Source organism: Lithobates pipiens, unplaced genomic scaffold (genome assembly GCF_037356315.1).
Source record: "Lithobates pipiens isolate NorthernLeopardFrog02 unplaced genomic scaffold, aLitPip1_a1.2 Scaffold_3, whole genome shotgun sequence".
Taxonomy (NCBI): Eukaryota; Metazoa; Chordata; class Amphibia; order Anura; family Ranidae; genus Lithobates; species Lithobates pipiens.
The window spans coordinates 123,144,675-123,162,357 of record NW_027507790.1 but is presented as its reverse complement, the minus strand read 5'-3'; the positions used below and the strand labels follow the sequence as shown (position 1 = coordinate 123,162,357).

The 17,683-nt window shown below is 46.7% G+C and overlaps 1 protein-coding gene across 2 annotated transcripts in view; it reads left to right on the top strand.

Moving 5' to 3' along the window:
- The window catches only part of LVRN (laeverin), a 231,051-nt gene extending 214,729 nt beyond the window's left edge, over positions 1-16,322 (top strand). The window contains exons 19-20 of one of the 2 annotated variants that reach the window (XM_077462241.1): positions 1,005-1,089; positions 15,999-16,322. In XM_077462241.1, the coding sequence (XP_077318367.1) occupies positions 1,005-1,089; positions 15,999-16,157 (244 nt within the window). In that variant the 3' untranslated portion in view covers positions 16,158-16,322. The remainder of the gene's footprint in view (positions 1-1,004; positions 1,090-15,998) is intronic. The other variant, XM_077462242.1, reaches the window with a different exon arrangement.
- Positions 16,323-17,683: the final 1,361 nt, after the last annotated feature.

The following is a 17,683-nucleotide window of genomic DNA, read 5'->3' as shown; positions in this document are numbered from 1 at the left end:
TCTCTTCAGAGGAGACTTTTCTGCCTTCACCTAACAACTTTACTTTTACTTTCTCCATCAGATCATCCCCCACAGTTATTACCTTATAATCACTTGACCCTCCCTTCTAGATTGTAAGCTCTAAAAAACAGGGCTCTCTGATTCCTCCTGTATTGAATTGTATTGTAACTGTACTGTCTGTCCTCATGTTGTAAAGTGCTGTGCAAACTGTTGGTGCTATATAAATCCTGTATAATAATAATAATTTGTCTATGCTCATTGCATAGTGTTGGTTAAAAAAATTATGTTTTGCTTCCTCAACTACACAAGATGGGGTGCTGCGGTTCTCTAGATCCCTTGCCAAGGAGTTCGGCAGTCCTCTGCTTCTCTGAATTTGAAGCCCAGAACAAAGTCCTTCAAGCCCAACTCCATGTTTTAGTAAACTTCATATAGTTTGTATGGACCAAGCTGGTCCAAACAAATTATTTTCTACAGATGCAGCAGCTGTGTGTGCAGTACGGGGACTTCCCTATCTTCTCCCGGGACAAAATCAAGTTGGCCTGTGGGCTGCTCAGCCTTTCACAGGAAGCTTTGTATTTTCTGAAACGCAAAGCTTCTTCTGATTGGCTGAGGCAGAGAAGCAGGCGCATGATCTCCACATCAGCCAATCAGAAGAAGCTTTGTACTCAGTCAAAAAATTCAAAGCTTCCTGTGAATAGCTGTGCAGCACTAAGCCCTACTTAATTTTTTACAAGAGAGGGACAGGAAGTTCAGAGACAAGAAGAACACTGTAAACTGTACGTAACTGAGGCTACCTACAGTGCTAACAGCTGATGCATGTGTTAGTTAAGGAAATATTTTTTTGGACCCACTTGGTCCAAATGAAAGTATACACTAAAACCTGGAGCTAGGCTTTAATAGTGTCTTAGTAACAGGGAAGGTCTGCAGAAGGAGGTGAAACAGTCTAACTTTATTACACATGGAACTCGTGTCCTAAAATAAAGTTTCATTTGTATGTTTTTCAGGTCCGCGGATGAAACTGAAATATTTTTTGAAAGATTAGTAACAGATTTGGGATGGAAAGCTACAACAGAGCTGCAGTTTCAAGAGGTGAAGCTATACACAGGGTCTCAGGGTCTTGCTCGACTTTAATGCATTGAGGCTGATTTACTAAAGGGGTTAAGAATGTTCACTTTTGTGTGAAGATTTACTTCAATGCTCCAATCATGGTAAAAGCAAATCCCTGTTTAGATATTTCTTCAACACACGATTGGATAATTTAAGTGAATATTTATACAAACATTCATTCTCTCTCATTCTTTTTCCTCTCAGCAGTGGTGTCCTTAGTTGCTAAATATTGGCCTAGATCAGCAAAGGAATGTATAGGGGCAGTTGGAGGAGAGTGCTGCTTAACCTGCATAAGGAACAGCTCTGATCCTCCTGAATAGTGATGGCCGAACGGTTCGCCCGGCGGTCGTTTCGCGGCGAATTTCCGACTTTCGCCGTCCGCGGGTTCGAACGCCTTTTTCCGTCGTTCGCCCCGGCGGACTTACGTGTTTAATGTATACAAGAACTTTAACCTTTCGTGACACGTTTATCATGTGTTACAGGACAACCAATTGAGACATGACAGCTCATGGACACTTGGACATTCCCCCTAACCTATAAATACACCCGATCCGGTGGCCATTTTACATTCTTTCTTCTGTCACTGTAGGGAAAGGATCCTGTGTGGAGTAGGGACAGAGAAAACGCTAGCTATTTGGTACACAAAAGTTCTTTTCAGGACTGGTATAGGTGTTAGGTCAGCAGCCTGAGTTTCTTTTGTCAGTTTAGATAAAGGGACAGAGCGCTGTATGCTGCTATTTTAGGGACAGCTCAGCCAGATTAGTCTTTCTTCATCATCATCATCATCATCATCATTAGCTGTTACTATCAGGTCCACAAAAGAGCTGTTCCAGCTAATCGTTCCAGCCTACTCTTTTTTGCCAATTTGTATAGGGACAGGCAGGAAGCAGTGTGTCAGGCAGTGAGGATAATTTTAAAGACTTGCTGTTACTATTAGTTCCACAAAGGTTCTTTTCAGGACTGGTATCAGTGGTACGGTAATAGGCTTGTACACGTATAATATTCTTTCTTCCAAATATAGAAAGAATATTATACTTGACTGCTGCCCTTCTGCTGCAGTCTGCTAATCATTCACAACTCACTTGTTCCACAAAGCTCTTTATCAGGACTGGTAACTTGGTCTGTCTAGGGTGCTACGGTACATAGGCTTGGGTGCGGTACAGTCTGCTGTTCTGTAAGGACCGCTATCGGTCCACAATACATAGGGTTGCCGTGCACTACTGCTGACCGCTGCCCTATACTGCAGCAGTCCTTCAGCGGTATAGGGACTGACGCACAGTCTGCTAAACACTAATACACAACCTGCTTGGTCCACAAAAGTTCTTATAAGGACTGGTAACTTGGTATAGGGTGCTACGGTACATAGGCCTGAGTGCAGTACAGTCTGCTGTTCTGTAAGGACCGCTATCGGTCCACAATACATAGGGTTGCCGTGCACTACTGCTGACCGCTGCCCTATACTGCAGCAGTCCTTCATTGGTATAGGGACTGACGTACAGTCTGCTAATCACTAACACACAACCTGCTTGGTCCACAAAAGTTCTTATAAGGACTGGTAACTTGGTATAGGGTGCTACGGTACATAGGCCTGAGTGCAGTACAGTCTGCTGTTCTGTAAGGACCGCTATCGGTCCACAATACATAGGGTTGCCGTGCACTACTGCTGACCGCTGCCCTATACTGCAGCAGTCCTTCATTGGTATAGGGACTGACGTACAGTCTGCTAATCACTAACACACAACCTGCTTGGTCCACAAAAGTTCTTATAAGGACTGGTAACTTGGTATAGGGTGCTACGGTACATAGGCCTGAGTGCGTTACAGTCTGCTGTTCTGTAAGGACCGCTATCGGTCCACAATACATAGGGTTGCCGTGCACTACTGCTGACCGCTGCCCTATACTGCAGCAGTCCTTCAGCGGTATAGGGACTGACGCACAGTCTGCTAAACACTAACACACAACCTGCTTGGTCCACAAAAGTTTTTATAAGGACTGGTAACTTGGTATAGGGTGCTACGGTACATAGGCCTGAGTGCAGTACAGTCTGCTGTTCTGTAAGGACCGCTATCGGTCCACAATACATAGGGTTGCCGTGCACTACTGCTGACCGCTGCCCTATACTGCAGCAGTCCTTCATTGGTATAGGGACTGACGTACAGTCTGCTAATCACTAACACACAACCTGCTTGGTCCACAAAAGTTCTTATAAGGACTGGTAACTTGGTATAGGGTGCTACGGTACATAGGCCTGAGTGCGTTACAGTCTGCTGTTCTGTAAGGACCGCTATCGGTCCACAATACATAGGGTTGCCGTGCACTACTGCTGACCGCTGCCCTATACTGCAGCAGTCCTTCATTGGTATAGGGACTGACGTACAGTCTGCTAATCACTAACACACAACCTGCTTGTTCCACAAAAGTTCTTATAAGGACTGGTAACTTGGTATAGGGTGCTACGGTACATAGGCTTGAGTGCGGTACAGTCTGCTGTTCTGTAAGGACCGCTATCGGTCCACAATAGATAGGGTTGACGTGCACCACTGCTGACCGCTGCCCTATACTGCAGCAGTCCTTCAGCGGTATAGGGACTGACGTACAGTCTGCTAAACACTAATACACAACCTGCTTGGTCCACAAAAGTTCTTATAAGGACTGGTAACTTGGTATAGGGTGCTACGGTACATAGGCTTGAGTGCGGTACAGTCTGCTGTTCTGTAAGGACCGCTATCGGTCCACAATAGATAGGGTTGACGTGCACCACTGCTGACCGCTGCCCTATACTGCAGCAGTCCTTCAGCGGTATAGGGACTGACGTACAGTCTGCTAAACACTAATACACAACCTGCTTGGTCCACAAAAGTTCTTATAAGGACTGGTAACTTGGTATAGGGTGCTACGGTACATAGGCTTGAGTGCGGTACAGTCTGCTGTTCTGTAAGGACCGCTATCGGTCCACAATAGATAGGGTTGACGTGCACCACTGCTGACCGCTGCCCTATACTGCAGCAGTCCTTCAGCGGTATAGGGACTGACGTACAGTCTGCTAAACACTAATACACAACCTGCTTGGTCCACAAAAGTTCTTATAAGGACTGGTAACTTGGTATAGGGTGCTACGGTACATAGGCTTGAGTGCGGTACAGTCTGCTGTTCTGTAAGGACCGCTATCGGTCCACAATAGATAGGGTTGACGTGCACCACTGCTGACCGCTCACCTATACTGCAGCAGTCCTTCAGCGGTATAGGGACTGACGTACAGTCTGCTAATCACTAACACACAACCTGCTTGTTCCACAAAAGTTCTTATAAGGACTGGTAACTTGGTATAGGGTGCTACGGTACATAGGCTTGAGTGCGGTACAGTCTGCTGTTCTGTAAGGACCGCTATCGGTCCACAATAGATAGGGTTGACGTGCACCACTGCTGACCGCTGCCCTATACTGCAGCAGTCCTTCAGCGGTATAGGGACTGACGTACAGTCTGCTAAACACTAATACACAACCTGCTTGGTCCACAAAAGTTCTTATAAGGACTGGTAACTTGGTATAGGGTGCTACGGTACATAGGCTTGAGTGCGGTACAGTCTGCTGTTCTGTAAGGACCGCTATCGGTCCACAATAGATAGGGTTGACGTGCACCACTGCTGACCGCTGCCCTATACTGCAGCAGTCCTTCAGCGGTATAGGGACTGACGTACAGTCTGCTAAACACTAATACACAACCTGCTTGGTCCACAAAAGTTCTTATAAGGACTGGTAACTTGGTATAGGGTGCTACGGTACATAGGCTTGAGTGCGGTACAGTCTGCTGTTCTGTAAGGACCGCTATCGGTCCACAATAGATAGGGTTGACGTGCACCACTGCTGACCGCTCACCTATACTGCAGCAGTCCTTCAGCGGTATAGGGACTAAGAGTTTTGTCACAGGGTCATTTAAAAAATGACATGCAGAGGAAGAGGCAGGCCCTTCCGCAGGGGTGGTAGGGGTAGGGCAGGAGCAACAGGCTTGAGCCAAAGTGGGAAGTTGCAGAAGGTGCGTTCAATTACTTTAAAGGATGCACCAGACTTGGTTGAGTGGCTCGCTCAGCCTTACTCTTCTGCACCCTCCTCATCCTCTCGATCTGCACCCTCTTCTTCACTCTCTGCTATGTGCACCCCCAAAGACACTACCACCAACAACACGACCACCACCACCACCACCACATACCTTCCGCTTGAGTCACTGGAATTATTTTCCGATCCATATCAAGAGGACATTTCTGATGCGCAGCCACTCTTGGTATTGGATCAGGAAGAGGAGGTAGCAACAAGCGCTACTCAGCAGTCTGACGCCAGTACCCAGATCAGCCCAAGGAGGAGGTTGGTCCCCGGTGTTGCTGCCTACTCTACTTATAGCGGTGGGGAAGGTGACGTTGATGATGACGTGTCTAGTGATGTCACGTGGGTGCCCACAAGAGAGGAAGAGGAGGGGAGTTCAGAGGGAGATATGGACCAGCAGATAGGGAGGAGAAGCAGCAATGACTTACATTGCACAGCAGGGACAAAGCAGACTGCAAATGTATCAGGAGCGAGTCATCGACCATGTACGGTCACATCTGGCGCTCCCAGGACACCGGCACATGGCTCCGCAGTGTGGGCTTTTTTTAACGTGTCCGCTGCTGACAATAGCGTTGCCATCTGCAATCTTTGCAGTCAACGCGTTAGTCGCGGTAAGCCCAATACTCACCTAGGGACGACCGCCTTAAGAAGGCACATGAGCAGCCATCACCGAGCCCAGTGGGAGCAACGGAACACACAAAGCCACACTGCAGGCTCTCACCGTCCAGCCTCGTCTTCTACTTCTCCTTCTCCTCTCTCCTCACAATTGTCCTCCACTCCACCTTCCATCACGCCAAGCTCACATTTTTCTGCAAAAAGGCAGGCTTCCGTGGGCCTAATGTTTGAGCGTAAAAAAATGATGACGCCGGATAACCCTCTTGCCCAACGGTTGGCGGCTGGCTTGTCAGAACTCATAGCCCGCCAACTACTGCCATATAAACTGGTGGACTCGGAGGCCTTTCGCAAATTTGTGGCCATTGGAACACCACAATGGAAGGTCCCAGGAAGGAAGTATTTCTCAGAGAAGGGCATCCCAGAGCTATATGGCCATGTTCAGCGGCAAGTGAATGTATCTCTGGCACACAGTGTCGGTGCCAAGATACATCTGACCACAGACACGTGGTCTAGCAAACACGGGCAGGGAAGGTATATCAGTTTTACTGCCCACTGGGTGAACCTTCTGACGGCCGTCAAGCATGTAACCCGTGGCACCCGTGTAGATTTGGTTTTACCGCCACGGATTGCATGCAGGCCTGACTCTTCTTCTCCTCCTCCTACTCCATCCTCCTCCCTCTCCTCCTCAGCTGCCTCCTCCTTTTCCGCTGCTAGCGTCTCTTCCACTGCACCGCCCAAGCTCCCCAGAACCTATTCCACATGCCAGGTGAGACGTTGCCATGCCGTGCTGCGTCTGTTGTGCCTGGAAGCAAAGAGCCACACTGGCCCGGCACTCCTTTCAGCTTTGCGTTCACAGGCAGATGAGTGGCTAACACCGCTCAATTTGACAGTTGGTAAAGTGGTGTGTGACAACGGTGCCAATCTGCTTAGCGCATTGAAACAGGGCAAAATCACGCACGTGCCGTGCATGGCACACGTCTTAAACTTGGTCGTGCAGCGATTCCTTGTCAAATACCCTGGGGTCCAGGACATCTTGCGGCAGGCAAGGAAAATCTCGGCCCATTTCAGAAGATCTTACACGGCCATGGCTCGCCTTGCTGACATTCAGCGGCGACACCATCTGCCGGTCAGACGTCTTATTTGCGATTGCCCGACGCGATGGAACTCAACCTTCTATATGCTTGATAGGCTGCTCCAGCAGAAACGTGCAGTTAACGTCTACCTGTATGAACTCTGCGAAAGAAACGGTTCTGGGGAGCTGGGTTTTTTTTCACCGCGCCAATGGCTGCTCATGCGCGACACATGCAGACTTCTGCGGCCATTTGAGGAGATCACCAAACTGGTCAGTCGCAGCCATGGCGCCATCAGTGACATGGTACCTTATGCCTTCTTTCTGGAGCGTGCATTGCGTCGTGTCATTGATCAGGCTGTGGAGGAGCAGGAGCGGGAAGATGAGGAAGTCGCAATGCTGGATGAATTCCCAGGGGGGGCTACTCTATCTGAGACAAGTCAACAACAGGAGTCTGATGAGGAGTCAGAGGAGGATGGTGCCGGGGCGGATGAGCAGGAGCAAGAAGAGCATGCTTTAAACCTTTCTGGGATCCCTGTTGTGCGAGGATGGGGAGAGGAGAATGAAGAGGACGACATTATCCTGGATGATGAGCAGGAGCCAGGCCACCACACCGCTTCCACTTTAGTGCAAATGGGGGCCTTCATGCTCCAGTGTTTTAATAGGGACCCCCGTATAAAAAGCATGAGGGTCAAGGACCAGTACTGGGTGGCAACGTACTTAGACCCCCGGTACAAACACAAAATGGCGGAAATGTTACCGCCGTCGCAGAGGGCTGTCAGAATGCAGCACTTCCAGGCCTTGCTTCGAGAAATGCTGCATTCTGCTTTTGCGTGCGCTGGCAGAGGAGCAATTCCCACTCCCAGAGAAGGATTTGCGGGTACCAATCCAACAGCGCCTGCAAGAAGAGGCCGGTTTGAAGATGTGTTGGTGACTTCGGATATGAGGTCATTCTTTCAGCCGACCCATCGACAGGTGTCATCCGGATCCAGCATCAGGGAACGCCTAGACCGTCAGGTGTCCGACTACATTGGGTTAACGGCCGATGTGGACGCTCTGAGGAGTGATGAACCCCTAGACTACTGGGTGGGCAGGCTTGACCTCTGGCCAGAGCTTGCCCAATTTGCAATCGAACTGTTGGCTTGCCCCTCATCCAGTGTCCTGTCCGAAAGGACGTTCAGCGCAGCAGGGGGGATTGTGACCGATAAGCGTACTCGCCTAGCTCACCACAGTGTTAACTACCTCACATTTCTAAAAATGAATGAGGCATGGATCTCGGAGGAATTCAACACATGTGATCAGTAGACCATGTATATGTCTATAAACAATTTTTGGAATCAAGCACACAGACCTTCTTAATTCATTTGGCTCACTTCCCTGACCCAAAAAAGCACACCGTACTATATGCCCCTACCCTCCTCTTTGAAGAGGTTGAGCGGTGTCATATTTCTACTGGGGCTGCTTATTATGAGGGGTTCCCACCATCCCTGTGCTGTGCTGACTTCCTCCTGGGTGTTCTTATTATGAGGGGCTCCCACCATCCCTGTGCTGTGCTGACTTCCTCCTGGGGGTTCTTATTATGAGGGGATCACACCATCCCTGTGCTGTGCTGACTTCCTCCTGGGGCTGCTTACGGTGCTGCTGTCAGCGCTGTATGTCACGGAGCTGCTGTCAGCGCTGTATGTCACGGAGCTGCTGTCAGCGCTGTATGTCACGGAGCTGCTGTCAGCGCTGTATGTCACGGAGCTGCTGTCAGCGCTGTATGTCACGGAGCTGCTGTCAGCGCTGTATGTCACGGAGCTGCTGTCAGCGCTGTATGTCACGGAGCTGCTGTCAGCGCTGTATGTCACGGAGCTGCTGTCAGCGCTGTATGTCACGGAGCTGCTGTCAGCGCTGTATGTCACGGAGCTGCTGTCAGCGCTGTATGTCACGGTGCTGCTGTCAGCGCTGTATGTCACGGAGCTGCTGTCAGCGCTGTATGTCACGGAGCTGCTGTCAGTGCTGTATGTCACGGAGCTGCTGTCAGCGCTGTATGTCACGGAGCTGCTGTCAGCGCTGTATGTCACGGAGCTGCTGTCAGCGCTGTATGTCACGGTGCTGCTGTCAGCGCTGTATGTCACGGAGCTGCTGTCAGCGCTGTATGTCACGGAGCTGCTGTCAGCGCTGTATGTCACGGAGCTGCTGTCAGCGCTGTATGTCACGGAGCTGCTGTCAGCGCTGTATGTCACGGAGCTGCTGTCAGCGCTGTATGTCACGGTGCTGATGTCAGTGCTCTGTATTACGGTGCTGCTGTCAGTGCTCTGTATCTCCTGCACCCTCTTGTTTGCCTACCCTGGTCCCTGACCTTCCCTCTCCTCCATTGCCTTCATTAGCTCCATAGTCCTGAATTGTCAGAACAATTTCCCAAATAAAAAAAAAATGCTTGTAGTTATCGATCCCAAATTCACCTCATACATGTATTATGCTATTGTCCAGGTGGTGGGACTACGTGCTACCCCCTAATAATTACCCCGTGGCCGCAAATTCGACCTAAAGGTTTGCGAAATTCGCCTCCCATTGAAGTCAATGGAGCCCGCGGCGAACGGTCGTTTTCGCGAACGTTTGTGTCCGTTCGCGTTTCGCGTTCGCGAAACGTCCCGTCGGAAGTTCGTCCATCACTACTCCTGAAGAGCTGTGTAGGTTGCATACAGAAGTTGGAGCTGCTGTGTGCTCCCCTAATATGGCCCATCGGGTAATTAGAAACTGATGGAGCCATTGCTTGCCTATTCATATCTGAAGCTAGTCATACATAGCTGGAATTATGGCTGATTCCTGTAATTCGATTGAAATTCCAGCCATGGGAGGCCTGGCTGACATCACCCAGCTCAATAAACTTGAGAAATCAAAGGAACCAGGCGGAAAAAGGTCAGCTGGTGGTGGCTGTCATAATAAAGTAGCTGGCAGCAGGAGATTCATCTGTTTAGCATTTATGGGGAAATCTATGGATTTTTCTCATTAAGCTCAGCATGTATGGCCAGCCTAACACAATGTAAAGTAAATATAAATCGTAACTGGATGACATTTAAGCTAGGTACACACTATTTATTTTTATTTTTTTCGTTCAACCCAGCTGAAAATATTTTCAGAGAGGGAGCTGTACACATGGGCCGAAAGGCTGAATGTTTTCACACAATTTTTGGCCTGTGTTTATCTAGCCTTAGTTTATTAAAGTTGCTTGCTGCACTGTTGGCTGTGCAGCAATGTTCAGGGCCAGCTTCCTGATAGTAACAATAGTGAACAGTGCCTGTGCAATGTGAGTCAAGCACATGTGACAGGGTGACAATGCAGGAGCACAATTGTGAGACAGTCATCACCCCATAACAGGAAGTGCCTGAACGAAGACCTTCATGGCAGAATTGCCAGGTATTGTTTTAATTAAGGTTACTTTCACGCAGGGCCGTTTGAAGGAATTTGGGGGCCCCAAGCAAAATGGACATGGAGGCTCCCCTCCCCCCGCACACACGCATGCAAAGCCTACAGGAATCACAGCATAGCGATACAGTTTAAGTTCACAAACACTTTATATAAATAAAAAAGGTTCACAGTGCAAATACTGCTGTTGCATATAATGTATAGCCGTGCTCTCCCATTGATTTCAATGGGCAGCAGCGGTGAAGGAGCTGTAAACACACCACACCTTCTCCACTCCAAAGATGCGGCTAGCAGGACGCTCCAGTGTGAAAGCCTGAGTGAATGTGACAGCACTTTAAGGGCGAATTGCGCTATAGCACCTGCAATATGCTCCAGTGGGAAAGGGGGCTTATGTACACACCAACATGGAAGCATTGTAGCAGTAAACAATAAGCACCCATATGGCTGGGCTTATAAATTATGGATAATGGATAACATCTTGTACAGTGGACACAGTCAGGGCTGGACTTACCATTGGGCTTGACTGGGCTCAAGCCCATGGGCCCTGCCCAATAGGGGGCCCCGCCGAGATACATAGCCGAGTGTACTTGCTCGGCTCCGCTCACAGTCATACCCAGTCCCGCCCTATGATGGACATAACACGGGACTGTGAGAGGACCCAAGAGGCGCTGAGAGGACCTGAGAGCCGCCAAGATACACAGAACTCTATATCTCGGCGGCGCCATTTTTAAACTTCAAGACTTCAATGACAAGGCTGCAAATCACAAGGCTACACTGACAGGGCTTCAAATGACACTGACAAGGCTGCAATGACAATGGACAAGGCTGCTGATGGATGGATAAGGCTGCACATGGACACTGATAAGGCTGCATTGATGGGCATTTAAATGTAAGTTTTTCCCTTAAAATTCCCTCCTAAACTTGGGGTGTGTGTCATATGCCGGCGCGTGTTATACGCCGATAAATATGGTAATGTATAGAAGGTAGGGCCAAAAGTGACTCAAGCCCAGGGGCCCCCTCCGCCCTAAGTCCTGCCCTCAACACAGTATATCTAATGATGTCTAATGAGGAGAGCAAAAAATAAAGATTTACCATAGCTTTACCATAGTAACAATTACCATAGCTTTCTTTCCATTTTCTTTCTTTACCATCCCATTTCCATCTTATTGCTTCTTTTTTGAATCAGGTAATATGTATTAAAGCTTTTTGCAAAAATTTACAAAGCAGAGAAAAGACTCTACAGAAGATACAGCTATGGTAATTGTTTTTATTATGGTCAGCAAGCTACCATATTTTTATTACTAAATGGATCTTGATAACTGCCTCCCCCCCTTACTACTCTCCCCCCCCCTGTGTTCTTTTTATCCCCCGTCCCTACTGCGTACCGTGCGGCAGGAGATTCAGTTTTCTGTTTCCGGCCGGCCAGACTGAAAGGAAGTGAGCACTCTGTGTGTGCACTTCCTGTCAGTTCGGCCGGGAACAGGAAACTCAATCGCCTGTACCACGCGGACTGCTTGAGGAAGGAAGAGGAGCTCGGCCACGGTACAGGCTGCAGCTTATAGGAAGCTGCAGCGCAGCTGGGGAACTAGGCTAGCTCGTGGGCACCAAGCAATGTTTTGCCTGTCCTGTCGCGACGGGCCTGCTTGTACGTACTGATGTATGAACCTCAGATATTCCTAGCAGAAAAATGTGAGAATGGACTGTATAGCACTTGTGCGTATTTGTGCATAACCATGCATATAAAAAATGTTCTAGCTTTTTTTTAAATCAAGAAAAGGTGTCATATGTGCATATTTGCAGCGCAAGTTTACAAACCTGAGTGTACATGTCAATTAAAAACAATGGGCCTAAAGTTACAGATTTAAAATAATTGAAGGCTTATGTGAGATTTTAGTGATTGGGGGTTAGTAAAAAAACAAACAAAAAAAAAACACACACAACTACTACTTCACATTGAAAAGGACTTACATAAACCAAAATGCAACTTCTATCTACTATGGATCATGCGAGGTCTGCTATTTAACTAAAAATTACTAGATCCCTTAAAGATTTTTTACAGCAACTGAAGTATAATGTCTGAAGGAACTGAATGTCATACACAAGTTTCCATGCTACAGGCTCAACATAAACTTTACATAAGAATAGGCACCTTCAATTTTAGCCATGTTACTGTGATTTGCAAATCTCACAGAGATTCAATAAAAATATCAGACTTTTTTTGAAAATTAGGAACCTTATCTTTGTCTGTTCACTTTGTGAATTGAGCCTTATAAATCTTAAAGTGAAGCTCCACCCAAAGGGGGAAGCTATGCTTGTTTGCACCCCCCCCCCCCGCCACATTTGGCACTTTTTTGGGGGGGTGGGGGAATGGGTACTTGACAGAGAAAGTTCTGCCCCCTCCCCCTCCTTTCCCTGCAGTCTTCTGGGACACATCACAGGTCTCAGAAGACTGTGGGATCATTCACAAGGTGCAACGTGACTCGCACATGCGCCGTAAGAAACATGCTGTGAAGCCGCAAGGCCTCACTTCCTGTCTCCCTTACTAAAGATGCCGTTGCCTGCACCCAAAGCCAATTGAAGAATCCGCTCAGGTGAGGACATTGTGGGATCCCTGGACATGTAAGTGTCCTTATATTGAAAGTCAGCAGCTACAATATTTAAAGCTGTTGACTTTTAATTTTGTCTGAAGGAGCCTGGAGCTCCTCTGCAATTATATCTCATATTTAGTATCAAATATGTGAATAAATGTAAAGGGTATATCGGTGCTAGGAACTAAAGTTAATAAGCAGCTGTGCGCTATAACCCAGACACCAGGCACAGATAATAGATGTAAGAAGAGTGCAGCACTGAACAATAAAGTGCATTTGTGCGAATACAGACAAATATCAAAATATACGAATGTGCAGATAATCAATAGTATATAAACAATAATAGCTGTGAATAAAGTTTGAAGACACATATGTTAAATTACATCACATGTGAATAAAGTGCAATTGTGCAAACAAAAGGTTCATATAAAGCTGGATTCCATCAAAGAAAGTCTCATGGAAGAAGAGAGTGTTTGGAAATGATGATCATACATCTGAAGGCGTGACACCCATCTCCATAACAAAAATGGAGGCTTACCGAAAGCCTCTTACTCAGAGAGCTCACACATCGCTTGGTTGGATCTCTGATCCACCGAGAAAGAATTCCGGATGTTCCTCTCCTATGGCTATGGATGGTATACACCGGGAGGTTCACAGCAACTCAGGATGCAAGATGCAGTGTAGGAAGTCTCGATATCAGAATGTTTAGGAAACAAAAGGACAATATCTGGTTTATTAAGCAGTACACTTGCATAAAAGTCCAAGCTATGATCATGTCACAATCAACAGTCAACAGATCAAACAGATAAAATCCATTGACAATGACATCATCAGGAGTGATGATGTAATTTATCATGAAACGATCGTCAGGATAGCTACGTACACATGCTGCCGCACTTGCGCGATCGCTGCTCGAAACTCACAAGGATTTTATCTGTTTGATCTGTTGAATGTGACATGATCATAGCTTGGACTTTTATGTAAGTGTACTGCTTAATAAACCGAATGTTGAGACAGTATCACACTATGTGGAGTCCTTTTGTTTCCTAAACATTCTGATATTGATGCTTCCTACACTGCATCTTGCATCCTGATAGGTGTCACGCCTTCAGGTGTATGATCGTCATTTCCAAACACTCTCTCCTTCCATCAGACTTTCTTTGATGGAATCCAGCTTTATATGAACTTTGTTTTTGCACAATTGCACTTTATTCACATGTGATATAATTAGCATATGTGTCTTCCAACTTTATTCACAGTTATTATTGTTTATATGCTGTTGAATATCTGCACATTCGTATATTTTGATACTTGTCTGTATTCGTACGAATGCACTTTATTGTTTAGAGCTGCACTCTTTTTACAAGTATAAAATATGTAACAGAGCATACAGGTTGATATTAAAAGAGCACATCCTTGCATCTCTTTTGTTATGGAAATGAAGGACCATATACTTTCCATGGCAAACTTTTATCATTTACGGCATGGTAAAAAGAACATTCTGAATTGTCTGCAAAATCAGTGGATCAACTGCTGCCTCCAGTATTTGCCTTAATCTGACGCTTAACTAGATACAAGTAAATAACTTTGACAGCTTAGATTAATAGAATGTCATGCAGATCAAAAATATCATAAGACACGCATGATACAATAGAAATGTGAGGTCTCCACCTTTTGCTCAGGTGAAAAAAACATTAAAGCGGTAGTAAACCCGCTGAGGTTTTTTTTTTTTCTTTTCATACCTGCAAGGGAAAAGGCATAATGAGCTAGTATGCACCGCATACTAGCTCATTATGAAATACTTACCTTAGAACGAGGCCCCGACATCTCGCCGAAGGAGCTGACATGTTCCCTCGGCATGTCTTCCGGGTATCGCAGCTCCGGCCACTCACAGCGCCGGATATATCATCACTCCCGCGCATGCGCATGGGAGATATTTTTCCGGCAGGGTCCGGCGTCTGCCGGACTTTCAGCCGAGAATCCCCTGTATGCATGAGCCGCTGCAGTCAGCAGCGCATTGCGAGGGGAATATCTCCTAAACCGTACAAGTTTAGGAGATTTTTTTTTACCTACAGGTAAGCCTTATTATAGGCTTACCTGTAGGTAAAAGTTGTAAAAAAGACTATACAACCACTTTAAATATACAGTATATAAACAGGTAAACCTGAAATTATTGAAGATATAAAAAAAAAGAAAAGAAAAAGGAAACCAAAGATACTAAATCACCAGAGATAATGGCAGAAGCAATCCTCTCTTCCCTTTTTACAGCTGCAGGAGTACTTAGTAAAAGTGCAATAGTTACGAGGGGTAAGCAAGAAAGGCAAGGGAAGAAAATGCTGAGCACATGTTTTCCTGCTGGTCTGTGAGGACAGAGAGGGCAACAAGTGAAGGGGTGGGACTGGCAAGTCCAAATAATATCAGGCTGAGTGTTGAACTTAATGTCTCCTATCAGGGTGAGTCTACAATGGAAGACTGTCACTGTCAGTCCAATTGAGGACAGCAGAAATAAAGAAATTCAAAAAAAGGAGGAGGGGAGGTCGGTAAGGGAAATGGGGAATAATTAGATATAGGTAAGGTAGAGGAGAGAAGAGTGTGTAGGGGCAGTCTCCAATAACCCTGCTGTCCCCAGGAATATGGCATGGGCAGTCTCCACTAACTCCCAATCCCAAGGAACTTGTTAAGGAATGTAATTATTGCAGCTGCCCAGGTACCTGAGCAGTTTCACCCCTTAAGTTGACAAGGGGAAAATAAATTCAAATAGTTCCTACTAACAGGAGGAGGGCAGATGGCCATCCTAGGCTGTAGTTGAAGGCTTCAGGGGCAACCATTCCTGAGAGCACCATATGGAGGTGGGGGGTCTCCTGGAAGTGCCTCCAGTACGACCATACCTGAATACATTTAGACACTTTGTCCTGTGTTGTGTGGATCAACTCTTCCATCTCTGCAATGTGATCAATAGGCTTAATCAATTCTTTCAACGAGAGAGGTTGACTTGACCTCCAATGGTACTTTTTTTTTTCTTAACACATATTTACTGATTGAAATAGGTTTTCTTTACTCTGACAGCTTTTCAAAGTGAAAATATAACTGTATATTGTTTTCTTTTTTAAGATGCAACTCTTCATTACCACTGCTATGGATGAAAGTTCAAGGGAAAGTGAAGTACAGAGGTTAGAAAGAAGAAAGAAAACTCGCCTAGAGTGGGTAAATATTGTGAATACGAAGATTATTGACTGGTTACAGAAGAACACACTGGCTTCGGACTTATGAGACTTCTCATTTATGTCACAGTGTATGAGATTTTATAGCCTTTTTCTAAAGAATATTCTCTTGTGTTTAAAGTTGCCAACTATTTTTCATCTAGACTGCTGAATTTGTATGATATATATTTTTTTACAACTTGTAAGAATGTGATTAAATATGTGCTGATTTACAGTTTTGTACATTGTATCTTTACAAATGAAAAACAATAATTTATTAAAAATCAGTTTTGGATCAGACTAAATATATTATATAAAATATGTATTCTGGTATTGTTACAAACTTTGCAGTCACTCATACAAGAATTGTAGCTGGTGTTTTGGGTTCCTGCCCAGGCCGCAAACATCTGCCACCGTTTCTTCCTTTAGTATTGCCTTTATGTCTTTTTATGTTTTTTTTTTTGAGAATCAGCAAATGGGATATTATCATACTGCCCAATTAGGACAAATTGACAGTATCTGCAGCAGGAGCATTTTCTGAAAGCAGTGGGCCTGTGTGCAAGATCATAATTTGGGTTGCCTTATGCAAGAAAAGAAACCCAAAGAAGAATAAGGGTCCGTTCACACAGGGGCAACACGACTTTCAACACGAGTTTTGGAGGCAACTTGGACACGACCTGAACACGACTTGGGGCGACTTACAACACGACTTTAAGTCACCCCAGGCCAGGCGACTTTTGCCGTGGCCAATCAGAGAATGAGCTCTCAAGGGGAAACTCCACCCCAAATTTCTGAAAAAAATTTGGCGTGGGTTCCCCCTCCGAGAGCATACCAGGCCCTTAGGTCTGATATGGATTTTAAGGGGAACCACCCTACGCCGAAAAAACGGCGTGGGGGTCCCCCCAGATCCATACCAGACCCTTATCCGAGCATGCTACCCGGCCGGCCAGGAAAGGGGGTGGGGACGAGCGAGCGCCCCCCCCTCCTGAGCCGTACCAGGCCGCATGCCCTCAACATGGGGGGTGCCTTGGGGAAGGGGGGCCTCGCAGCCCCCCCACCCCAAAGCACCTTGTCCCCATGTTGATCCCCATGTTGATGAGGACAAGGGCCTCTTCCCGACAACCCTGGCCATTGGTTGTCGGGGTCTGCGGGCGGGGGGCTTATTGGAATCTGGGAGGGGGCCCCCTTTAATGACGTTTTTTCAACGTAGGGGGTTCATAAATTTGGCGTGGAGTTCCCACTTGAGAGCTGATAATTCTGTCAGAGTCGCCTCCGTATAGACGGAGATCTGACTTGGAGGCGACCTCGATTGAAATCAATAGGTACCAGTCGCCTACAAGTCGGATTGAAGTAGTACAGGAACCTTTTCTGAAGTCGGAGCAACTTCAGTAGCGTGCATTAAGACGACTCTCATTCATTTACATTGATTTTTACATGTTGTCCGACCTGAGGCGACTAGGGGCGACCTGAAGTCGGATCTGAATCGCCCCTGTGTGAACGGGCTCTAAAGAGGAAGTGCACTGCGGTGGAAAAACGGCGCTTACAGTGAGAGGCACTGAAATCTTGAGCCTATGTACAAAGTGCAGGGGTTAGATG